Source organism: Ursus americanus, chromosome 18 (assembly GCF_024610735.1).
Source record: "Ursus americanus isolate L20-20 chromosome 18, mUrsAme1.1.p, whole genome shotgun sequence".
In the NCBI taxonomy this organism is placed as follows: domain Eukaryota; kingdom Metazoa; phylum Chordata; class Mammalia; order Carnivora; family Ursidae; genus Ursus; species Ursus americanus.
Window position 1 is genome coordinate 5,753,475 of NC_142144.1, and position 25,219 is coordinate 5,778,693.

Below are 25,219 nucleotides of genomic sequence, written 5' to 3' on the forward strand. Positions count from 1 at the left end.
CCAGCTGCCCGAGCATCCCCCTACCCCCCCCCACCGCCGCCCCCAGCACACTTCTTCCCTAATGTCAGACAAGCAGCCCACCCCACCCCCAAACCAGCCGCCCTGGTGTGGGGCTGAGCCAGGGACTGGAGACACATTCCCTCAGGGACAAAGAGATTTTTCTCTTCCCAGGATAGATTTCGGCCTGCCGCCATCCCCCATCTCCCACGGTGGCAGGGGGAGATACAAAGGGAAACCCCCCAGGGAGAGAAATCCTAAACTTCAAACAGGGCCGAGGCCCAGCCTGGCCAGTCTAGGAGGCTGGGGACAGGGGATCAGGACGGCCTGCCTGGGGCGGGTGTGGAGCACAGACCCAGACAAATGGGTCCTGAGGCTCTAATCTGTGCCACCCCCCCCCACCCCATTGCAGCAGCAGCGGCCTGAGAGCTGGTGGGCACAGGCTGGGCCCTCCCACAAGTGTCTCATCTGCCTAATTGCTTCTTTATTGTCTTACAATCACACACTCTCTCCACGCTGCCCTGAAATATTTCCTTCCCCTATTCATCCCAGCGGCAATTAGAAAAAGAGTGCGGTGGGCGGGGGGGGGGGGGTGTTCTCAAAACCCAGCAGCGTGGAGTAGGCAGGCAGAGGGGGGCCCGGGGGGGGGGGATGGGGATGCAGGCAGGGCTCGGCCCCAGGCCCACACCCGCCCCCGTGAAATTTCAAATTAGGCTACAATCACATCAGAATCACATCAGACAGCATCGGCAGGGACCAGCTACCACCAAAGACGGGCAGCCAATTCACAGGAAACTGGGGGGGGGGGTGGTTACCTTGGGGTTCTCCAGGATTCCAGCCTCGTAGCTGCAGGGGGAGAGGGAAGACAGGGGATCAGGTGGGGAGGGGCAGGGAGACAGCCTCCCCCCAACACAAGTCTGGTCTGCCCTTCTTTCTCTGCCAAAGCAACCACTGCCAACCCCGCCTGGAACATTCTGGGCCCACCACAGTTGGCTGTGCGAGCTGCAGGTTGCAAAAAAGAGCTTGGGACATTTCCCTCTGGCTTCTGGGGGCACAGCCCCGGGGCTTCATATCTGGGGGCGACTTCACACATGCTGTTCGCCCTTCTTTAAACGCACTCTCCCCTGCACTGCTGCCAGTCAGTCCCTTCTCATCCTTGAAGTTTCCATCTCAAATGTCACTTCCTTCAAGAAGCCCTCCCGGATACCCCAGCCAAGGCTGGGTGCCTGTTTTTGTTTTGTTTTGTTTTGTTTTAAAGATTTTATTTATTTATTTGACAGAGAGACACAGCCAGCGAGAGAGGGAACACAAGCAGGGGGAATGGGAGAGGAAGAAGCAGGCTCCCAGCGGAGGAGCCTGATGTGGGGCTCGATCCCAGAGCACCGGGATCACGCCCTGAGCAGAAGGCAGACGCCTAACGACTGCACCACCCAGGCACCCCATGGGTGCCTGTTATCTACCCCTGGGAGCCCTGCAGCGAGCGAGCGAGCAGCAGCGGCAGGAGCTCTGGGTGAGGGCGGGGGCCATCACCAAGGCTGCATCTGCCCTGCGGAGCCGGTGACCCCCGGATGCGGGCAGGGCAGCGCACAGGTGGGGTGTCTCGCTCACCTGATGTGCATGAGGTTCTCGTCCATGCTCCACGGGTTCTTGGGGGTGACCGGGATGGGGATTCCATGTTGCTGTGGGTGAGAAGTGACACGGGGCCGGCGTGAGGCAGCTCGAAGTTGGCCTGAGGACCAGGGCCAGCTGCCTTGGTTTTCTTACAAGGCTGTGGACGTCCCCAAACTCTGGTCCTTGTGCAGTCAAGACCGGGGGCCCCCTTTTGGTGTCCTTCCCCTCCCCACACTCCCAGCTGCCCGGGGAATGAGTGAGGGCCCCATGACTGGACATGTCCATGCAGAAACTACAAGACTGTGTGTCTGAGATGTCATGGGGTGGACACTGACCTTGGAGGTGCCTTCTGGAAGATTCTCTGAGTCTATACTTCACAGGCCCTAAAGCACTAGAGGGTGCCAGGCAGCACGCCAGAGGCTTCCCACTTGCTGACCCCCGTCTGCAAGCCTAGGAGCTGGGGGCAGGAAGGGCCCAAACTTCTACTGTAGATCTCAACCAAGGCATCTGTGCCCGCACGGTACTTAATGTTGCCCCAAGGAAAGGGCTTCTAGCTCACGGCACCTGCTTACGGACCCGCCTGGTGGGTTCGGGGAGCCACTCCCCCCCCCACGCCTGGCACAATCGCCACACACATCTCTCTGCAACCCTGAAAAGAACATCCCAGATACATTCTGTACCCCCTCCGTCCTCCCCTGGTGGTTCTAATTGGGTCTTGCTTCCCAAATGGTTCAACCCGTTGTTCAAGGAGAAAACTCATCCCAGCCGAGACGTTAGGTCTGAAGGCTGTTGGCGATCACTCGGAAGCCCCGCCTCACTCAGCCTTTTGGATTAAGGACAAGGCTGACCCCTTAGCCACCTCACACTGCCCGGCGGGACACCTTCTTGGAATCCAACACACACATTACATTGTGCTTTCCCCTCCCCTTGCTTATGGGGCACAGAGGCGGCTAAGTGGCCCAGCCAGGACCCTATAAAGCAATGAGAGCTGACGCTTTGCTTCCCAAACCCCTTTTGGCACCTTGGCCCCCCGTGGTCCTAGAACCTGGCCAGCCATTGTCCCTGGAGCCCCCACCGGCATCACCCGGTCTCTCCTGATGGGGCCACGCTGATCTGCCCTCGGTCCCGCTACTAGAGGATTCCAGCCTCCTCCAGGTTTCCTTCATCACCACCTTAAAGCTTCAAAATAAATGAAGCTAAAACCCTTCAGCTGTTTTTTTTTTTTTTTTAAGCTTTACCAGGGGAATTGCTTTAAAAGACAGTCCGTGTCTATTCCAGGATTTGTGTACTCTTTAATTTAAACCACACGGGCAAACAGGAACACCGCATTAAGAGGCTGCTCAATGTTGGGGGGCCACTCCTCCCTCCCCAGAGCTGCTGAGCATCAAAGGTACCCTCCAGGTAGAGTGGGCCGGGTGTGAGGCCCAGTGCAGGAGCCGGAACCCCGGGCTGGCCACCCCGCCCCCAGAGTGGGAGCGAGGAGAGGAGAAAGGGAGGGAAGGTGGGAAGGACAGGCTGGGCAGCCTCTCCACAGCAGGGACACACACACGTGCCCAAAATAGCAGTCCCTTGACCAGAGAGATTTTTGTCCCCGCCCCCCACCCCTGCCAAGACACTCTCACCGCGAGTGAGGACAGAAAACAAAACCACTTTCCCCAAGTACACACAAGCACACGGGCGACTACCCTGCTTTCCAGGACGCTGGATTCTTAAAAGAAATTAATTACGGTGACGATGCTAACGAGAGGATGATGATGGGGGGGTTGCTGCGGAAAGCGGAGTGAGCGTGTGTGTGTGTGTGTGTGTGTGTGTGTGTGTCTCCTACCGCACCTTGGCCTTGGCAACTTACGGGTCTTGAAAGCGGGGGTTTTCAAAGCACCATTGATTTTTGTCTCAGCTGAATCAGCTGCCTGGTCTGCATTTTGGACAAAGCCCAGTTGCTGCTCAGTAATTCTGGTCATTTCCTGGGTGCAGAAACACGGCCTCCCTCCCCGAACGCGCTCAGATTCCCCGGAGCTCAGTGCAGATACTGGCCGCCCGGGGAGGCTCCGAGGCCTGGGGCCCCGGACTCCGCTCCTCGCCACGCTCTCCTGCTCAAAGGTTACGGGGGATAGAAACTCCGTGAAGGGACTTCTCCCCCAAAACCTGGGAAGGAGAGCCAACAACACTCCTGAAATTCATCTTTGCTGGGAAAACCAGGAATCGCTTTTGTCTGGGGCTTAACGGAAATGAAGGGCAAGGCCCGGGTCACCCTGGCCCTCTCTTGAACCAGGACGGCAGTCGTGAGAATGGAGACGGGGCGGGGGTTCCAATTCATTATTCTTAAAGATGATGAAACGTGCTCCATATTCTGTATCAAGGAGACGAGGGGGGGTGGGAAGCCCCGTCAACCTCGGTTCTCTTAATAGCTCTGCTATTTGACAATTTGTTTGGCAACATATGGGCTTGCTCTTGTAAACTCCCCTCTTCATAATAAAACAACAGATGGTACAGGGGATCGCTCCTCCAGGCCCTCCAGGTCTTAATGGGATGCTGGCGGCAGGGGCAGGGCTGCGTCCCTGCCGAGTCTCCTACCACGCGGCACCTTGGCTGCGGCAAGAGCTCACAGCCGGCCCCGGCGACTGCTATTTAAAACCCGAGCAATTTTCTGGTGTGTGCACCGAGTTGCTTTTCCCCCCGTCTGATTGATTGAGGCTGTTTGTCAAGGAGTCGCTAAAAAGAAAGGTACCCCGGGGAGCAGCTAAGGATCTTGATGCAAAACTTCTAATATGTTTTATTGCAACTTGTACTTCAAAAGGGCTGGCTCGACAAAAGCCTTTGTCTGCCACTGCCCCTCGGAGCGCCTACCTGTTCCCGGCAAGGCACCGGGGACAAGGAGCAGCCAGGGAATTGTGGCCCGGAGAGCACCTCCCTCACACCCCCCACGGACTGACGGCTCTCCGTGGAGAGGCCCAGCCCAGGCAGTGACCACACCTCGGCGCGGGCCAGCACCCCGCCCCAGGAACAGGTGCCGCAGGGGGTCAGCTGGGGCAGAGATTCGGTCCCCGCCAGAACGGGGATCAGCCCCAGCCTGGCACTGCCGGTCGAGTCAGCGCCCCGAGAAGGCTATGCCCCCGGGGGGCAGTAGGCAAGGGCTGGGGGTGCTAGGGGAGACTCAGCCATACCTTGGCATACTCCATGAGATCATTGCGGCCCTGGAACCGGTTGTAGAACTCAGGCATCCTCCAGGGGGCGATGACCTGGACGTGGGGCAAGGAGTCAGATGGGGGAGAGCCCGGATGTTGGCCCTGCTGCATCGTCCCCAGAGAGGACACAGTCCACGTGGGGTGGGCAGAGGTGCTCCATTAGGTAGGGGAAGGACAGGACCTGCTGCCTGGGGGTGGCTTTGTAGAGGCCGGGTTCTGCGGCAGAAAGGCCCTGTGTCCCCCGGTTCGGTCCCCACCCTTCTAGGCTTCAGTCTCTCTGAGACTTGAGGTTTTGACCTAGACAGGCCTCACATTTCTTGCTAGCAGAGGGCTAGTCTCTCCCCCCCCGCCCCGGGTGACTCAGGGAGGATTCACGCTGCTGCAGATGCCCAGCTGGGCCCTGCTCCGGGACAGTGGGGCCCAGAGACAACAGACGATGCTCTCAACCCATTTCTCCTGCTTTCCCTCCTCCTGCTCCCCAGAGCTGCTCTGGGTGGGGAAGGGAGGGGAGTCGGAGCCTGACTGGGGGGACTGAGCTCATTTCGCAGGGGCTCCATCAACCTGGAGGTGGAAGGGCAGGTCCCCAAGAAGAGCCTGCACCCAGCCCCGGAGCCAGCTGGGCCCCTGCCTCTGCTGGTAAGCTCTCCTGGGGCCGCTGCCTTAGAATGACCAGGCCCCGGAGCAGGCCCGGCCCTGGGAGCTCCCAGAGACCAGCTGTGGCCCTCACCCCCACTCCCTTGGCTTGGCCTCTGCAGACAAAGACTTGGAAACTGGACACCTGGCCCCCCAAGCTACTCTGGGAACCTAGGGAGTGGGGGTCAGGAGAAAGCCCCCATGGCCACCGGCCTGTAGCGAGTCAGCAAGCAGGACTTCTTAGTTGCCCGGTGTTGGGGGTCAGAATGGATCATCGGAGCTCCTCACCTCCAGGCTGCTCCCACCCAGCAGGCAGCTGCTGGATGGTTAAAGGGGCAGAGAAAGATGTTCCACTTAAAGAAACAACAAAGGACCCCCTGGGGGCCCTGTCAGAGCTTAGAGGAGGCACCTCTTCTCCAGCCGGAGCCCCAAGTGACCTGTAAGGAGCTCAGACCTAGGCCCGTGCTGTCCCAGCCGGCGGCCAGCAGCCCCCATGGCCCCCGAGGCCTGAGACGTGGCCGATGCCGACTGAGATGGGCGGCCAGGGCAAAGCACACAGGGATCTCGAAGACTTCGTACAAAGGGTGGAACACATCTCGTGAGGAATGTTTTTGCATCCATGACAGGTTGAATGATGCCATTTGGGTGCACAGGGTTCCGTAAAATATATTATTAAAATGATGTCACCTGTTGCTTTTCATCTTGTTTTTTGTTTGTTTGTTCTAACAGGGCCACTAGAAAAATCTAAGTCACCCATAGGGCTCACATTGGTTGCACACTACAGCTCTGTATGCCTGGAGCCTGGCCCAGAGCCTGCACTGAGTGGGCGCCTGGTGAATACTGAATGAAGGGAGAAAGGAGTGGAGGGACAGACAGAGGGACACAGGCCAGGGCCAAGGTCAGGCTGGAGGCGGCAAGGGCCGCAGTGGCCGGCAGGACAGTTGTGATGTGTGCTCTCATGCCTGGGCGGCAGGCCACGGGCAGGAGTGGTTGAATCCCCCAGATCCTGGTGATTCCCACCCCAAGAAAGGGCTCTAGGATGTTGGGGGTCAGACAACCAGAGCAGAGCCAGGGCCTTCGCTGGGAGGCCCCGACCACAGCTGGGTAGGCTATGAGCACCCCAGAAATAGGGCAACAATGTCCCAGCCTGCACCCAAGAAGCCAGACCCGGGAACGCCGAGGACACTGGCCAAAGGGCAGCCATGTCTTTCTGTCCCCTGCCCCCACCTACCCAGGCCCCTGGGTAGCACGTCTGGGAAGGGCTAATGGTCAGAGGGGGGGCCGTGCCCCTGCATCTGGCATGAGCCCACGGTCTGTCCATGAGCAAGAGGGGCACCACCCACCCCGACACTCAGGTGCACTCCGTCCCTGTCCATGGAAACTTCCAGAACTCCATACCCTGCCCTCCCCCCACCCAGGGACATTAGCTCCTAGCACCCACCCCGAGGCGAGGGCAGCATCTTACCTTAATCTGAGGGGCCAGTGAGTAGCAGGTGAGCTCAAAACGGACCTGGTCATTTCCCTGAAACAGGAACAGGGGGTGGTCAGGAGCCGTAGAACAGAGGCGGGGTGGGGGCGGGGGGACAGGCAGCACCTCATGACTGCTGACCACCTGCTTGGGGGCTGCTCAGGGCAGGCCCACTGCATGGTTCCCTTCTCACTCTGACCTCAAAGCCCTCCGAGGTGTGTACTATTGGCAGCCTGTTTTAACGACGAAAGTCGGTCTTCCTCGCAGAGAAAACCCCAGGTCCTGCCGTCCAGGCACAGTCAGGATGGGAAGGCAGGACCCCGAGTGCAGAGCCGGGAGGCGGGGGTGCTCGGCTGTGCGGGACAGGATGCTCCTGTGCCCGGCGGTGAGCGCCACAACCTCTGTGCGCGCCGTGCTGGGTGACGCGGGTGTGGGGGCGTGTGGGGGGGTGTGGGGTGTGCACGTGTATGGGCGGGCATGCGACAGGACGGGGACGCCCGCGTTTGGGGACACGGCAGGGCACGCACACGTATCGTCCTGTATGTGTGCACGTCAGGGGGGCGCGTGTGTGCGAGGCTGGGGGTCTGGCCCTGCAGAGACCCCGATCCTTCTCCAGGCAGTGCCCAGCTGCCCACCCCTCGGCCTCTTCCTCAAGCTTTCCTCTCTGCCTGGCCCCCTCCGCCCCAATCCAGAGATCGAGTCCCGGGCTCAGGCTCCGTGGTGCTTGGACTCCTCGTGTCCATAAAATTGGGAATCCTGTTGCCTGGGCGAGCCTCAGTTTCCCCATCTACAAGCGCCACTTGGCAGGGAATGGGTGGAACCAGGTACCACTGAGGGCCCTTTGCTCCTCGGCTCTGCTCTGTACAGACAGGAAACGGAGGTCCCGACAGAAGGACTGGTTCAAGGGCCCCCACCAGCCCGCGACGGCTGCCCTGCCTCTGTGCCCGCGTCCTCCGCTAGAAAATGAGGACCCGTCTGACCCTCGGCGCGCTGACGACGGGGAGGAGGAAGAGGAGGCCGCAGACACGGTGGCTGCCAGCATCCTGCCTGCTTCCCATCAGCGCAGCCCCTGGAGGGGGGACTTAAGCTGTGGAAATAACAGAGGGACCTTTCGCCTACTGTGAAAACTGCACGGGCCCAGCGAGGCGGCGGCGGGAATGACATGTTATTTTCCAGAGGCTTGTCAGGCGGCGCGGAAATGCAGGTCTCAGCCCCGCTCGGCGGCGGAGCCAGGAGCAGAGAGGGGCTGCGACGGCCCCCCTCCCGGGCCTCTGGGGGCCGTGAGCTGTGCCAAACCCGCCACCCCACTCGCCTGCCGACCTAGCCCCGTCGTGGGCACCCACTCTGCGCTCGCTGTTGCAGGGGAGAGCCACCTGGGGCCAGTAGGGTATTTACCCCTGCTTTGCCGATGACGAGAGCAAGGCTCAGAGAAGTGATGTCACTTGCCCGGGGTCACACAGCCAACAGACACTTCTGGCCTAAGAGCTCACATTCAGGTGACTGGCTTGAGCTCCAGGCTTAAACTCATTGAAGCCTTACAGCTGACAGCAGCCCCCCCCCCCAGAAGAAGATTCTATTATTATCCCCACCTTACAGATGGGGAAACTGAGGCACAGGCAGTAACGCTTGCCCAGGGACCCCGTGGCCAGCCCGGTTCCTGGAGCAATGGCAGCTACAATAAACGGTAGATCTATTTTAGATTTGTCTAGTACACGGTGTTGCATATCCCGGTGATTCTCCCCCCGCGGCTTCACGTCCCCCTAGTACAATGGCAGCTTGTGCCTCCTTGGACAGGCCTGCCGGGCTGGTGTCTGCCCATGCAGACCCACATGGGGACACCCATCTGTTCGAGAGTCAGAGACCCTCCCGGAAGCCAAACAGGTTCCCTTGGTTCAAACTCTGTCCCAGATTAAGAGCCAAGGTGGGCCCAGTCCTTCCTCCCCCTAACCCCACGACCCTCGGCACCAACTCAACGCTCCCTGGAGCGGGAGCGGGGGTACAGCTGTCCTCCACACCATGTGTGTCCACGCGCTGATACACGTGCGGGCGTGTGTAAGTGTGGGTGCAGTGTCCACGGGGACCGCCCATCTGTTCCTGGGCTAACCATACAGATGGCGCCATTTACAAAACTGCTCCCCATACCCCTGCCCGAGTCTGGCTCATATTTCCAGGCCCTTCTTCCAAAACTGGGGGGAGGAGGCCCTGGAAGGGCCACCTCAGCTTCTGTGCGGCTCTCTGGTCGGGAGGGAACAGGGCGGGGCATGGAGGGTGGACCCCAGCTCGAGCTCTGTAGCCCGTGCTGCCCGGCTGGGCCCCGGGAGGGACGCTGCCTCCCACCTCCAGGCCTTTGCAAGGGCTGTTCCTGCGGCCTGGGGTGCCCGTCCCCTTGGTGTCACCGGCTAACTCTTGCTCCCTCTGTGTTCTGTCCCCTGCTGGGTTAGGGCTCCTAAGTCCCTGGGAGCCTCCCCATGCCCATCCTGTGCCAGCGACCACACGCATGGAGGAGGCCAGTGCTGGATAAATATTCGGGGAGTGAATGAACACACGTGTGAACGCGACCTCCGGGAGGCTGGAATGAGGGCCCCTGAGGCCCTGGTTCCCCCCGTCAGTGACTGCAAGAGCCCAGTAGCTGAGTTTCTACATGGCCACAGCTTCAGGACTGGCCACGCTGGAATCTCCCCATCTGCGGGGGGAGGCCCTGCAGTCTAAGGCCCCAGCTTTCTCTGCATTGTGAACCCCCCGCAAAAAACTGCCAAGCGTTCCCTGCCGTCTCTCTCTGGGCTAGCCAGCCCAACCCCACGTGGCCGCAGGTCTTCCATCCGAGGCCACAAGCCTCCCGCACCTGCCCCTGAGGCCCACCTCCTGAAGCGTAAAGTCACACACGCCTGTCCCCGGCCCCCAGGCTGCAAGCCACTGCAGGCCACTGGCCCCTCTCTCCCCACCTGCCTGCCTCAAACTGTATTTCTCTGAACCCCGCCCCAGGCCTGCCTGGATGTCCCTCTTTGCTTCCCTCAGTTCCAGGAAATTGTCTTCCGAGACTTCGGGGGGGCTTCCCCAGGTTCTGTAAATTGGGGAAACTAAGGCACAGAAGTGCGCCTTGCCCATCAACCCCAGCAGAGATGGCAGATCCAGGGTAGCACTGCGCCCTTCCCTTCCCCTACCCCTCCCCTCCCATGGCCTTCCAACCTTTAGTCCTGGAGGCCACAGAACCTCTGGAGAGGGCGTTCTTTTCAGAACTGAGTCCTGCAGACCCCGGTACGGACCAGAGGACCCTGGGGGGAGGTGGCCTTTCCAGCTGCTTTTCTGTGGTCAGCAACCCAAGGCCTCAAATCCAAGCCTCTGGTGCCCTCTTGTGGCCAAAAGGAGCAGCTCACACCGCTGCAGGTGGCTACTGACCGCATCGGCCGGGCTAGCTCGTGTCTCCCCAGACCCTTGGATCTCCCAACCCAGGGCCAGACCCACCACATGCACGCATTCACTCCACCAGCCCCGAATGCCACCCATCCTCAGTCCTGGGGCTACCACTGGAGGTACTCCTTCCGGGCAGAACGCTTCCAGAATCCTGATCTGGCCTCAGCTCAGACATCTCCTGGAACGGGTTGCTCACTGCTCAGCCCATCTCAACATGGGCAGATGAGACGGCTTGGAAGCTTCTTTGTTCTGAACTGAAGCTTGTTCTCACTGACCCTCTGCCCGCAGGAGCCCCCAGTATAGGTCTGTTCACCGGATGACTAGGGCACTCCCAGTTTCGAGTGAGTTGAGCATTCCCGGCATGCCAGGCCCCTGCCGAGCACATAGGCAATTATCCTACTCATTGCTCCCAAACTGCCCCATGAGCTAGTTCTCCTTCGTTCCCATTTTACAGACAAGGAAATGAAGTCTCAGGGGGTGAAGTCACACAGCCCGAAAGCAGGGGACCCAGGATCTGAACACAGCTGCATGGGCCCTAAGCCCTGAGTCCTGAACTTCTGGGTTCTCCTACACCCTGTCCTACACCCTCAAGTGGAAGACGACACGCACTTCCCCGTCCAAACAGCCAGGCCCGTCATCCTGCTCAAAATGCGCTCACGACCAGGACCGTCGGCGAGCGCTCGGGCTGCAGGTCCGGGTGAGAAACTCTCGGCAGCTCCCTTCTTCCATAGAAGCCCACCATCTCAGTCCAGAACAATCCCCAACACACCACCGGGGGAGTCGCTGGCCGCCCCCATCCAGCCCTGACCGTGCTGCTCGGGCCCCATGCTCCCAGGCGGGCAGTTGTTCAGGGCTCCTTGCTTCCAGCCTTTGCACAGACAGATCCCTGTGCCGGCACACCCTTCCCACACCCTACCACCCATTCACCCGCGCTCAGGCTGCAGGGCCACTGTCCGTAGATCAGCCCCCCTCCCCTGCCCGCTGCCCCCACGGCTCCCAGGCACTGCCCCTCCCGCCGCCTTGTCATGCATCCACTCTCCTCTCCCTGAGGACGGGGGGAGCCCAAGAGGTCCCGCACCGTTGCTGGACCCAGCTCGTGTCCAACCCTTTCTAGAGGCCCAGGAGAAGCTTGCTGACCTAGGGCCCAACAAATGGATGAACATGTGAGCTTTCAAAGACATGAACCAGGGTCACCCTGGTTTGCAAGGCCACCCTCCAGGCACATCTTTGTCCTAATAGAGGCAGCAAGTGTTTCTACATCACAGAGGGCCAGAGCCTGCTCCGCCTGCCCCCCTCCACTGCCCCAACCAGCCTGGGCAGTAGGGGGGCCTGGGTCAGGTTAGCACGAGGGTTCCGGTAAGGTAGTGAGCTCCCTGGCACTGGGAGGTGTGCAGTCTGCTGATGGTGGGGTTGTTAGGGAGCCAAGTCCTGGACTGGGCTATTGGGTTGGTGTCCAGTAACATTGAGAGCCCAAGGCTACAGTCTTTATAACATTGCCCAAGAGCTGCGAACATTGCAGTCTGGTTTCTGGAGCACGGTCCCCTGTGGGACAGCGTGCTGAGGGCTCTCCTGCCTTGTCCCCCCACCATGACCCTCCCTCAGTCTGCACTGTCCGAGCAGGGGCTGGAAACCGGGGGTGTGTCATGGGTTGAGTTGTGTCCCCCGCAGAAGAGATGAAGTCCCAGCTCCCAGGAGCTGAGAATGTGACCTTATTTGGAATTAGGGTCTTTATAGAGGTGATGGAGTTGGGTGGAGGTCACTAGAGTGGGCCCTAATCCCCAGATGGCTGGTGTTCTTGTAACAGGGAGGGATTTGGACACAGAACCAGACATGCCCAGAGGCAGAGGAGGGACGATGCGCGGACAGAAGACTGCTCATGGAACATCAGAGTGTCGCGTCTACAAGGGTGCAGCTGTCCCTACAGAAGCCCGGAGAGGCCCGGAATGACGCCTTCCTAGCCCCTTCAGAGGGAGTGCGGCCCTGCCCACACCTTGGCCCCAGAACTGTGAGACAATCCAAGTCCGTGGCTCGAGCCACCCAGGGTGTGGTGCGGTGCTGGGACAGTCCCCGCAGATTTAGACAGGGCTCCCCCCTGCCCCTCCCCACCCCCGTTTTGCAAATGAAGAATCCAAGGCTGGGGGAGGGGAAGGGCCTCCCTAAGGGCCACACAGCAGGGATCCACCCCACTTTGCTAACTGGGGTTTCTGACCCTTTCCACCACGTCGCATGGCAACCTGTGGTCTGTGACCTGGGCTGGGGGCAGATGTCCCTGAGCCTCCGTGTCAAGTCTGCCAAAGTGCTCCCCCTGGAGGCGGAACCTGCACACGGAACCCACAGCTCACAGCCGTGACCACTCCCAGATCCCCGCTCCTACGGATCCTGTTCCTCCCACTCAGACCTACCGGCAGTCTGTCCCCTGAGCGCCTGACTCTCCTGGGGGCAAAACATGCACCTGCTCCCCGGCTGCCTGAGTCCCCTTCACAGTCCCCCTGCCCCCTCCTCCGCTGCCCTGCCCTCCCCAGCACCGTCCACCTGTTGCCTCACCTTTCCTGTGGCGCCATGAGACACATACTTGGCTCCCTCCCGCTGCGCAATCTCCACTTGTTTGCGGGCGATGCAGGGCCTGGCCAGAGAGGTGCCCAGGAGGTAGCGGTCCTCGTACAGTGCGCTGGACTGGATGGCGGGCCAGATGAACTCCTCCACAAACTCCTTGCTGACGTCCTCGATGAACACCTACAGGGAGAGGAGCCACAGGTGGCAGGGAGGCTTGGCAAGGGTGGGGCCCAGCCAGAGGACAGAGCCCCAGGGGCCTGCATCTACAGCAGACACGACTAATGGATCCTGTAGTAGACATCACTAATCAATCCCAGCACACAGTGCTATTACTTCCCTCCCGCACTCATGGCAGACATCACTAATCAATCCTGATGCACCATCTAGCTGAAACTGCTTATGGTTAAGGCTTATTTGCCTTTTTCACTAAGTTGACATTCACACCGAGTTTGCAAAAGCAATGATGGGTGGAGGGACTGGCCACTCAGCACGGATCCGTGCAGAGACACAGCCACCGTGTTCCTGACACCTCCCTTCCACAGGGACAATTTCCCTTGAGAAGCGTCTTGAAGCCGTAAAAATGATGACTTTTGATGAATCTCAAGCCCAGATGGCGAAATACACACGAAACACTTCTGTTGAATTCCCAAGCGAGTTACAAGCTGAACTAGCCCCTTTTTTCATAGAACATCATTTTGACTTGAACGAATGATGGACAAATTATGGTCTTTCAGACTTGAGCATGTGGCCCACAGTTTCACAAAAACGAAGTGACCTGTCACTTCAGGGAGAACTGAGTATTTGTTGCCAATGATAAAATTCGGGCTTTCCAGTTAAAATCAGAATTATGGACAACTTGCATCTGACAGCTTGCTAATATTTCTGACAAATGTGATGTTTTGGTATTTTATAATGAAACAGCAACATTTGGGAGACGTACATGAACTCAATGAAACAATAGTTTTCAAATGACCAATGCATGACGTCACACAATCTTGCATGGTGAAAAAAATCCACCCAAAGTGCAAGATGGACCAGCGGATTTTAATGCATGAAAAATTCCTTGTCTAGTTTCAGTTTCCCCGTTGCACTAATCTTGAAGAAACGACCCCTTGTCGACTTTTGGTGCAGTATCCAAGAACACCCCCGACTCTCTGAAAAGACTATTAAAATAGTCCTCTCTTGGGGCGCCTGGGTGGCTCACTCGGTTGTGTCCGACTTTTGGTTTCAACTCAGGTCATGATCTCGGGGTCCTGGGATCAAGCCCCATGTTGGGCTCTGTGCTCCGCGAGAAGTCCTCTTGAGATTCTCTCTCCCTCTCCCGCTGCCCCTCCCCCCCCCACGCACCCATGCTCTCTTTCTCTCAAATGAATCTTAAAAAAAGAAAAATGCCTCTCTCTTCCAGGGCTACATTCATGAGGCCATGTTTTTTCCGAACGCAAACCAAAACAACACGTCACAAAATGGATGGAAACACAGCTACAAGAATCCGCCTGCCGTCTGTCAAACCAGACATTAAAGGGATTTAAAAAATGTAACAAAATGCTACTTTTACCAGCAATTCTTGTTTTGGAAATAGTTACTTTTCTGAGGTAAAAATGTCACTTATGTTAACCTATAAGGTGTTTAATATTATTCTTTTAAAATGGGTTAATAGGGAGGCCTGGGGGGCTCAGTCGGTTAAGCGTCTGCCTTGGGCTCAGGTCATGATCCCAGGGTCCTGGGATCGAGTCCTGCATCGGGGCTCCCTGCTCAGTGGGGAGTCTGCTTCTCCCTCTCCCTGCTGCTCCCCCTGCTTGTGTGCCCTCTCTCATTCTCTCTCTCTGGCAAATAAATAAACTCTTTAAAGAAATAATAAAATGGGTTAATATTTTTAAAATTTCAGCTTTTATTTATACTGTGAGGATCTCAATAGACATAATCCACAAAACTCTACGGGGCACTCAGCCATTTTCAAGAGTGTAAAGGGGTCACGGGATTCTCTGTATTATTTTTGCAACTTCCTGTGAGCCCATAATTATTTTCAAATAAAATCAGTTTAAAAAAAATGAAGCAAAGAATGAAAGAAAAGGAAAATTAAAAGAAAAGCAATGGGGACCACACCCTGATGGGATGGGCGAGAAATTCCAACTCCAAACAAATACATAAAAGTGTGCGGGAGCCTGAGGGCACAAGGTTAAGAATCACTGGTCTAGAGAAATGAACTAAGGCCAAATCTTTACACGAAAGCCCAACTTATGTGAGAGCCCAACCCATTTCCAACACTCAAGTGTTCTTACAGTAATTTCTAGGCTCCTGCTCAGAAAACTCCTCTCCTCTCTGAGGCTCAGGGACTCCTGACCAAGGAGGGACATCCAGTTTTAGGCGCATGGCCAGGGATGGGATGTGGGACTCATTCAATCATTGTAAGGTGCTAACGGAGCTCCTACTACGTGCCAGGCTCCTTTTTAGGTTCTGAGAAGCCCATAGAAGCGCCCTGTAGAGGGGACCAGGTCTGACCAAGCAGGTGGGCTGATGGCCTTTCACACCACCCCTGTTATGTCCCCTGCCCATTCGCCCAAGCGAAGGGGTGAGGGTGCCAGGGACGTCCCCATACACGGTGAGCCTATGTGAGAAGGGACCACGTTGGCTCTGTTCGCCATCTGGGCTCCGCACCCAGCAGAGGGACTGCCCGCCACACGATTGGATGCTCCATCAATGCACTGAACTCAACTGGAATTTTCTGATTCTGCTGAATGGATGGAAGGATGGACAGAGGTAAAAGAGGACTAGGCAGGTAGGCGGATAAAGAATGATGAAAGGATGGGTGGATGGATGGATGGATGAGTGGATGGATGGAGGATGGATGGATGGATGGGGGTACAGGAGGGTAGAAGAGGAATGGGCAGGTAGGTTGATGAAGGATGATGACAGGATGGGTGGATGGATGGACAGATGAATGGAGGGACGGGGATAAAAGAGGGATGGGCAGACGGATGGATGTGAGAGGAAGATGGATGAGCATGTGGGTTATGAGTAGGTGGGGGGCAGGGAAGAGTGGCTAGGGAGGGTAGGGAGATGATGGCGTCCACACTCCTGGAAACAGAAGGAATCGAACTCATACTCTTGGAAGCAAGAGGACCAACTGGAAGGGGTGCAGACGACAAGGAACTCTGGGACAGCAATGCCCACTGTTGCCCCCACATGTCAGAATCCCACTCCCAGCCCTAAACCCTGCCTCCACTTGGTACCTTTTTGGCCCCAAGCTTCATTGCCTTCTTCCTGGCTTCTTCAAAGTCTTCCTTCTGGCCGATGTTGGCCTGAGAAGCAGAAGCAGAGAGGCGTCATCAGCCAGCGGCATAAAGGAGAGTGGGGGAAGAGTTTCAGCCCCCCTGGGCAGACGCTGTCCAAATGGAGGTGCTTTCCGTTTGAGGGGGCCAAGGTCAGTTAGGAAGAGAAAGGCACAAAGCCGGGTCTGGAGAAGCTGGAATGCTTCCAGGAGTCGACACTTGGCCCTGCCTGGGTGTGCTAGGAAGCAGTTTCTATGGGTCAGAGCACTAGGCGGGCCTGGCCCTGTGCACTGGGCTGCTGGAACCTGGCATTGGCTGTCACTGCCTTGAAGTTTTCAGGCTTCCCTTCAACCCATCTCTCTCTTCCTGAAAACTCCCCCAAAGCCAGTACCGAGGTCGCCATGTCAGAAAGTGCGCAACCCCCAGGGGATTTCCACAGCCAAGCACAGCAACTTGACCATCCCAAGGCATCTGGGTGGGCAGGAGGCCGTCCCTGCTATTGGAGTCCGACTTCTGTGACAGCCCCCTCTGGACACCAGTGTGTTTTCTGCTGGCTGCACTCTGGCCTACTGCCCAGACTTCGACCCTGCGTTCTGCTCACCAGACTCTGGAATCTTCCCAGAGCCCAGCTGCAGGTGTTTTCTGAGGTCACTCAGCTTTTAAATCTGCCTAGTGGTAGCCGGGCTTCTGGACCGCCCCACTGTGCTGCCATCAGCAAGATGAACACACCCTGGGGTCCCTGCATGCCCCAAAGCTGCGACTCTCAATTGCCAGGGGGCTGTGAGCAAGGCGCTTCCCCTCCCTGGGCCTCACTCTCCCCACCCGAGTAACAAGGGGACTGCGCTATCAGGGATAGTGACTTGAACTGCAATCCAATCACTCCTGGCAACAGCTGAACTTTTGTCTCCGCAGGGTACCACCCTCACTTCCTCCCGAACTCTTGCCAAAGAAGGGAACTCCTGCTCACTGTAGGGACAGGCCCAGGATCCAAGCCCAGATGATCAGAACCCTTCGTGACACAGCCATAGTAACCAATGCTTGGCAGGCAGTGGCTCAGGCCATGAGAATACTCCTGGGCCCTCCCGTCAGAGCCTCTGCAGGAAGCCCTCCTTTCTCTGGGAGAGCCAGGCTACAATGACATGAGCCTTGCCTGTCCTGTGGAGAGGCCAAGAATGAAGCCAAATAGAGATGGAGACAGAGCTGGACAAGCACCTGGATCCAGCCTTGCCTGAAGCTGTCAAAGCCCGGATGTCTCAGTTACACAAGCCAAGAACTATCTTGCTTTTTTGTTTGTTTGTTTGTTTGTTTTGCTCAAATTGGTAGAGGTTAGATTTTTAGAATTTGCACTCAGGAGTCCCGAATACATGGAGAAGGATTCAGAAGCTATATCCAGTTAGTTCATTGGAAGAGAAGCCGGCTTGATCAGGGAGGGGGGAGTGGCATCCCCCATAACCTATTATCTACCTGTGACCTGTTTGCCACCCTAGAACTAGGTGGTCTCCAAGGGCTCCGCCAGCTCAGCCACTGCAGGATTCTATAATCTTTGCAGAATTATTAGGGGCTGACAAGGGACTTCCATAAATGGGAAGAGTGTGTGCCTTTCACGGTCTTCACAGGCCCGTGGTCCCGTGCAGGCAGGCTGGCCGAGTTGCACCGCCAAGCTCATTTCTGGCTTTCCCCCCCTCTGGTCACCCACAGAGAGCTGGCCCCTTCCGTGCTCAGCAGGTCACCCCAGACCTGGGAACACCACGGATGTTCATCTGACAGAGGAAGAAAGGGAGGCGGAATGACAAATGTGTGTCTACATTTCAGGGCAGGCTTAGGGAGGGGACGCTGGGCTTGGGTGAGTGACCGCGAGCACGTGAGCAGCGGGACAAACAGGTAGAAAGACGGACGCACTGAGCGCCTCCTTACCAGGTAGGCAATGACGTCATAGCCTTGTTCCTTCAGCCACACAAGAATGCAGGAGGTGTCCAGGCCGCCACTATAGGCCAGAACCACGGAGCCTTTGCTGGACATCCTGTCTTGGGGGGGGCGGTCGGTGAGGAAGGACAGTGACGCAGAGCCAGCCCATCCCAACCCCCCAGCCCCTACAAACAGCCCCCACCTTGGCCTTGGGCAGCCTCATCCTCCGGACAAGCTGCCACTGGGGGGTTGTGAACAAGATGTTCACCTGCCATCAAGGCCAGCCGAGGAGCTGTTCCTTCCCGAAGCCTCATCCCCCGCCACCCCCACCCCACGGACCCCACCACTGCACGCACACACCCCCACGCATGCAGGGTCCTGGGAATACCGACAGCAGCCTGGGGCTGACGGGGTGGGGGCACACGAGGGGGGTGGGAAGGATGTCTTGGAGCCCATCCCCCACCAGCTAGAGAAAGCATAGGAGGCTGAGCTGTTAGGACCAGGCCAGGACGCTCCAGAGACATGGGTGGGGCCGCTCAGAGAGTGCGGGGCATGGCTCTGGGGGCCTCGTGTGGCTCGCCTTGCACCCCCACCATGACCCCATGCTGCTGTCATGCCCACTGGGGACATGGCGAGCAGCCGGCTCAAGGTCACAGAGCACGTGCTAGGGCTCTGTCCCACCCTATCCGTCTCCTCAGCTACACAGAGGTACCAGGGGCTCCTGCCTTCTTGCCTTTACAGTCGCTGTTCCTTCTTCCAGAAGGCTCTCCCCGAATGCTTGGGCTGCGTTGGGGCTCGCCCTGCCTCCCCCAGCACTGTCCCCGTGGCCCTGAGAGTAGATATGTTACTGTACCCATTCTGCTAGAGAGGAAACCGAGGGTCACAGAGGGGGAGTCCTGTGCTTGAGGACCAGATGTGGAACGAGGCCATCTGGTCCCAGCATCCCTGGACATGGCCCCAGCATCCTGCATTTACGGGGGGGATGCCTGTGTCTGGTGAGAGCGTTTACACCGGAGTCTGACCAAGGTCAGGGTCCTTATTAGATACCCTCGGGAAAAGCCGCGGACACCCCTCCACAGACCCATGGAGCCCAGAAGGGGCACCCCACCATGACTCCCGCGCAGACGCAGACTCCTGTGTATGGAAAACCTCCCCTGTGCCTGGAGGTCCAGAGAGGGGTTGTCCCGGTCACTCAACCCTGTGTAGCAGAGCCTGGACAGGGCCCGATGGTACTAGAACACACATCCTGTGTGCAGACCCATCTCGCTGGGCCACCTGCCCGTCGGCCCCAGGGCTCACACACCCTGTGGCCCTTTGGACAGTGAGGCTGGGGGTTTGTTTCTGATGGATGTACACAAATTTGCCTCCACGGGGCATTCGACCACCTGCCAGGCCCTGTCCCCAGCCACCTGATTTGCTGGTGACTCAGCAGACCCTGACCCTGGGGCCAGGAGATGGTGCCCATGGCAACTGCAGCCAGGCAACAGGCCATCAAAAATGGGAGGGAGGGAGGAAAGGAGGGAGACAGGGAGGACCCAGAAAGTACCTTGGATCAGAGATGTGCGTTTCCCGGTTTCTGGAATCTGACCTCGCGGCTCCGTGCACCACTCTGCAAAAGGAAAAACTGTTCAGCTGCCTGGAAGAGCAGTGCGGGTGAAGCCAGAGACCCTGAACCCGACCTCTCCGGCTGCCGGATTCCCCTCGAGTGGCCCTGTTGATCGCGGAGATTTGGGGAGGCCCAGGAGCCACTCACCCAGCCCCCTGGCTCCAGGAGGTACCGGTGCTCCCAGCCCTGTGTGCTTGTGTGCCACGGTGCTGGGGCTGGGGTGGGGCGTGTATCCTGCTGCATATTTTTCAAACAGCGCCACTGAGGCATAACTCAGAGACAAGAAACTGCATATATCGAGAGCGTCCTATGTAGCGGCAAACTGTCACCACGATCAACATAAGGAATCCATCCATATCATGTGCTGACCCCTTCCCTTCGAGCTGTCCCCATTTTAGGGATAGGGAAACTGAGGCTCAGGTTAAGGAACTGGCTCCAGGCCTTGCCTGGCAGGTTGAGTGGCCGAGGCAGGACTCACACCCAGAGCGGCAGGGCCCCGTGAGCCACTGCTGGAAGGTACAAGGCCCAGAGAAGAGAAACCCGGGCCAGGTGTGGTCTGGGAAGCTACAGGTGGCTCAGACACCCTGGCGTGGCTGGGGTGGGTTCAAGACAGGGCGCGATGATGCCGGTCCAAGAGTCACCCTGCTCTTAGAGTCGCCCCTGCTCTGCCATCTCCTAAAGGGACCTGGAGCCCGGGGGAGGGGGGGCACTGGAGTGAGGGAGACAAAGCTCCACGGAGACACACAGACCGCCTGGGCCTGCCTGGCTCCACCTGTGATCCCTTGTCCATGGCCCATCCTAGCGCACGGCTCGCTGGATTCCGATCGCACCCCCACCCCCACAGCTGTGAGCTCCACGGGGACAGGGACCATCTCCCGGACCGCGCCTGCCATGTAACCGGCATTCAGAACAACGCCACTGATTCCACGGTCGAGATGTCGGTTCCTTGCCTATAAAGAGAAGGTCAGGCAAGCCCCTCAAGGCCTGGAATGCTATGCATGCCTCATCCAGACACTAGCGAGCCCCGCCTGCTTGCCAGGCTGTGTGCGCGCACGGGCACCAGGAACCTCAGCCTCTGGGTCTGAGCCGCGTGGAAGATGGCACGCAGCTAGGACTCTGTGCCTCCGAGCGTGAACGAGTGTGTGTGCCGGCACGTGGGGGGGTGGGCGTGTGTTGTGTTTGGGCCTGTGTGTGCAGAGATCAGCCGGGCAGGCGGGCTGGGAAATGATGCAATCCGACACTGGCATCCCTCCTGCCCCCTCGCCCCCGGCACCCGGGCGAAGCGCCTCATTCCTGCGGACCTGGGCTCACGCTGCTTCAGTTGCTCATGTGCAAAATGGGGGTGACAAGAGCCTGTCAGGCCACAGGGCGACCGTTGAGGATTCAGTGAGTCCTGTGGGGGAGCAGCCAGAGCTGGGCACCCAAGCCTGTGCCCACTAGACTCTCCTTCCCACTGTCGCGGCTCACCCTGGGCCAGTCCCTCCCTCCCCAGGGCTTGACTAGCCGTCTGCACAACCCGAAAGCCATTCTGGCTCCGACATCCCAGGACCCTGGTCTGCCTGCCTGGGGGAGGTGTCTAGCTAATCCTTGTCCCCACCCCACCCTCCACGAAAGGCCCAGGGCAGGTTTCCCCGGCTCCCAGGCGCAGGCCCACTGCCAAGAACGTCCTTGCCTCCCCGCTCCCCTGTCTGCCCTGACATCCTGGGAGGAAGGAAGAAGGCGGCCTCATGCCAAGATGTCTGCCAGCCTGGCCTGAGGTGGCAAGGCAGGCGGCACTCTCCGTGTCCCCAGCCAGAGCCACCCCACCACCCTCCAGCGACGGTGCTAGGCCAGCCTTGGCACTCGGTCGGTTCTATGGAAACCCGTGCACTCTAAAATGTCAAAGCTGGAACAAGGACAAGAGCAGATACTATGTTCAGTGCCACACTCAAGGAGGACACTATTATTACCACGTGGGGCTCAGGAAAGGTAAGCGGCTTGCGGGGGCCACAAGCTCGTGGATGGCAGGGCTAGGACAGAAACCTAGGCTGACTGCAGACCGCCTGCTCGTTACTGCCCCGTGCCCCATACACTCGGGATTCTAGCAGACCACAGATCGCCTCCCCCTCACTTTCATCTTCCAGAAAACAAAACCCCCAAGGAACCATCACCAATCAGTAGTATAGTTCTCTGCGTCAGGCATACAGCCTGGCAAATGTTCTTCCGGAACCCGTCCCTGGCATTCTAACTCAGCTAAGCTGGGCTCGTTATAGTTTTTTAAAACCCTAGCTCCACCGAGGCCAGAAGAATTCTCTCTGACTTTGGGGTTTCCTCATTCTAGGGATCACTTCGGGGCCCTCCTTCGTGTCTGACAGAGCTAGGCTGCAATTTCACACTCTGGCCAGGAGGTGCCGCTGTCGGGTCTCAGCCTATCTATCTGCTTGACCTGTTCGGCTCATGTCTTCCGCACATCCTTGGTAAGACAGGGGAGCGATTTTCTTCCCAATTGACAGATGAGGAAACTGAGGTCAAGGGGCTTGCCCTAGACTAGACACTGAGCTGACTCTCAGCCGCAGAATTGCTGGGGCCTGAGAATCAAATCAGGAACACTGGCTCCCTTGACGACAGTGGCTCTCCAGCAAACTTCTTCCACCTAGGGTTAGGGGTCATCCGAGGGCCTGCCTGGGCTGGGAAGGTTGAGTCTGTTTCTGGTGAAAAGCCCCTGAGACAGGTGGTGGGGGACTAAGTAGATCTCACCAGACTCTGGTAAGAGACACGCAAGTTCCTGAGAGCGTTTGGAGCTCATGGAGGAAAGGAGAGTGCATTCATTCATTTGTTGATTCTACTAATAATATTAAAAAGCCTGTGGGTGCATGGCCTACCCCCAAGTCTGGGGAGGGCGCCTGCCACCCAAGGGAACACCCTGGGGCTTGGAAGATCAACCCTGCCTACAGTGTTACAGCAGAGCTCAGAGCCTCAGACCCTGAATTCCAGTGAGTTAGTTTCTCTCTTTCCACATGGGTGCCCGCAGGCAAGGCACTCCCTGCAGGGGCTGTGCGGTCTGATGAAGGCATCTGGCCGTCCTGGCTGGCCTCCCGGAAACCATGGGGCTAAGACGAAGTGGGGCCTGGGAAAAGGCTTGCGCAGCAGGTGAGTCTGGGCCTGGCCCCTCTCTGTGAGTCAGGTTCCCGGGGCCCTAAGCCAGGAGAAACGGCTACCAGCCTAGCCAAGCGGCCACAAAGCCCAGAGCAGGCCAGCAGTGGATGGGGCACACGCGAGGACTGTGGGGACCTCAGACCGTGCAGAGCACGGGCCTCCCTCCTCTGCCCCACGCGGTGCACGGGCCAGGCTCTAGGTGCTCCCTGGGCAGCCTTCATCATTCCGTCGACTTGTACTGAGCAGAGCCTGAACTGTTTCTCAGCACAGTGCACATGGGGACAGATGGGTCCCCACCCCACCCCTGGGCTCCCCTGCCTGGGCTCTGAGAGGGGAATGGAAGAGGGAAGGGAGTTTAGAATGAAGCCTCCTTCGGTCCCATCCATCTCCCAAGTTCCCATCCCTTTTGTGGCTCTTTCTGTCTCTCCGGTCTCCCTCCCCACCAGAACCTTCCGTAGGACAGACAGGGTCTCCTGTTCCACGTCCCCAGCTTAGGGCACAAGGGGAGGCATGCCCCACACAGTTAATGAGTGAATGGACCCAGGAGCCGCTCTCAGTAGTCTACAGAGACTGTCCCACAGTGTCTTACTGTTTCCTGAGCCCTGAGCCTGTGCCAGCTCTGACAGAAGGAGAAACTGAGGCCTGGGAAGGTGGCAGCTGACCCAAGCCTCACCCAGTGGTTCTGCCTTCCCGGCTTGGGTCTACTGGCTCCAGAATCTGCCCTGTCACCAGCCGTGGGCTGGGAAGGAAGGATCAAAGCCCAGGGTCTATTTGATCCATCCCTGGAGAGAAGACAGGTTTGCTCCTGCCTGAGACGTGCAGCCAGACGGCGATGCTCCGAAGACGCCCCCACTGCGCCCAAAGGAACACTGAGGCGGCCGGGTCATGAGACCTCCTCGGGAAGAGCCCTGGCGGGCTGGCAGACGAGTTTCCTCCATTTCACAATGACCCTCCCTCCCTGGAGGGCGCAGCCGCCCAAGATGCCAAAGACAACAGCAGCCCGGACGGCGGACACGGAGCGGCCCCGCCCACAGCCCGGAGCCCAGTGCCAGCCAGAAACCCGGCCCGGCGACCCCGCGCGGCCACCGGCCCCACCTGGGCGGAGAACGCTAATCCCTTCCAGGAGGCAGAGACTGCCGCCCCCTGCAGGGGAGGGCGCGCAGTCACACCCAAGACGCTAGGGCGGGCCGCTAGTGCCCCGGTGCCCATGTGCCCGGGGTAAACTGAGGCTCGGGGCTGTGGGAGGGGCGATACGCCCAAGCCCCCGCACGAGGGCCAGGGGTGGGGCTGGAAGTCTGGTTTCACGCAGAGTGAGGGTGGGGGATGGTCAGAGACGGGGCGAGAGAGTCGGGAACCGCCACACCCTCCGGACTCCCAAGGTCTCCATCTGGGGGGCTCCGGCATAGAGGAAGCTGGATTAGAGACGGAGGCTCCAGAAAGGACCTCGGCCCGCAAAAGGGACAAACAACCCGACCTGCCCCCCTCGGAGCCCCCGGACACGCGCCCCGGCCCCACCCCCGAGGGACCCAGGAACCCGGCCGCCCGGCGTCTCAACGGCAGAAGCCCCGGCGTCGGCCTCCTTCCCTCCCGTCCAGGTGGAGCCCGGGGCGCGCGGCCACTCGGCGCCGCCCTCTGCCCCCGCCCGCGCGGGCGCCCGGAGCGCAGTCCCCTCGGCCTCCTCGGCTCGCTGTCGGCGGGACCCGCGGCAGGGTGTCTCCTAGGCGAGGGGGTGGGAGCGGGAGTCTCGGGCCGGGGGCTCCTTACCGTGGCCCGGGAGGCGGTGGCAGGCGGCAGCGCAGGGCCGGCTGCGTCGCGAATCCCGGATTATAAACACCGGGCCGGGGGCAGGGCCGGGGACCCGGGACACGTGGGGGGACGCGCCCGACAGGCCCCGCCCCCGGGCCCGGCCCCCACGCCGAGCAGCTCAGCGTCCGTGGCCACCTGCGGGTGGGCGGGGCCCGGTCTCTCCCTCCCTCCCGGCCCGCCCCCTACCCCTCCCTCCCTCGCGGGGCCCCATCCCCCGCCCGGCTCCCGGGGCCCCGCGTCCTCCCGAGGGCCCTCGGGGGGTGCACGCGGCCCGGGTCTCCTCGCCCTGGCCCGCGGGCAGGCGGCTTCTCGGGGCGCGACGGTGGCTGGACCGCGCGCCCCTGGCCGGGTGACTGCGGCCGTCCTGCCAGAGACTTGCCACCGCTCCGCGGTGGGAGTGGGAATAAAAGTCCCTTAGATGCGGTGAATTTCGTGTCCACTTTAATCCCGTGGTGGCCTTTCTGCAGACCTCGAAACCCCTCCCTTCCCCCACATAGCCGCCGTGAGCCGGAGCCCAGGTGCAGGCGGCACTGGAAGGTCGGGGTTTCATCCCTCGGTCCAGGGCTGGCTCTTGGCTGTCTCCCCGGAGGCTGGCACCTGACCAAACTCCTTGGGGCACCCAGTAAATAGTGAATGGAAG

General features: G+C 59.1%; 1 protein-coding gene across 2 annotated transcripts in view; it reads right to left on the reverse strand.

Moving 5' to 3' along the window:
- Nucleotides 1-24,629, reverse strand: part of ASS1 (argininosuccinate synthase 1) — a 51,530-nt gene extending 26,901 nt beyond the window's left edge. The window contains exons 1-9 of one of the 2 annotated variants that reach the window (XM_045770947.2): nucleotides 24,538-24,629; nucleotides 19,579-19,641; nucleotides 18,042-18,147; nucleotides 16,089-16,157; nucleotides 12,850-13,038; nucleotides 6,892-6,948; nucleotides 4,773-4,847; nucleotides 1,606-1,676; nucleotides 813-843 (exon numbers count right to left, since the gene is read on the reverse strand). In XM_045770947.2, the coding sequence (XP_045626903.1) occupies nucleotides 813-843; nucleotides 1,606-1,676; nucleotides 4,773-4,847; nucleotides 6,892-6,948; nucleotides 12,850-13,038; nucleotides 16,089-16,157; nucleotides 18,042-18,146 (597 nt within the window). In that variant the 5' untranslated portion in view covers nucleotide 18,147; nucleotides 19,579-19,641; nucleotides 24,538-24,629. Of the gene's footprint in view, nucleotides 1-812; nucleotides 844-1,605; nucleotides 1,677-4,772; nucleotides 4,848-6,891; nucleotides 6,949-12,849; nucleotides 13,039-16,088; nucleotides 16,158-18,041; nucleotides 18,152-19,578; nucleotides 19,642-24,537 lie in introns of both variants that reach the window. The other variant, XM_045770946.2, reaches the window with a different exon arrangement.
- Between the last annotated feature and the right edge of the window lie 590 nt (nucleotides 24,630-25,219).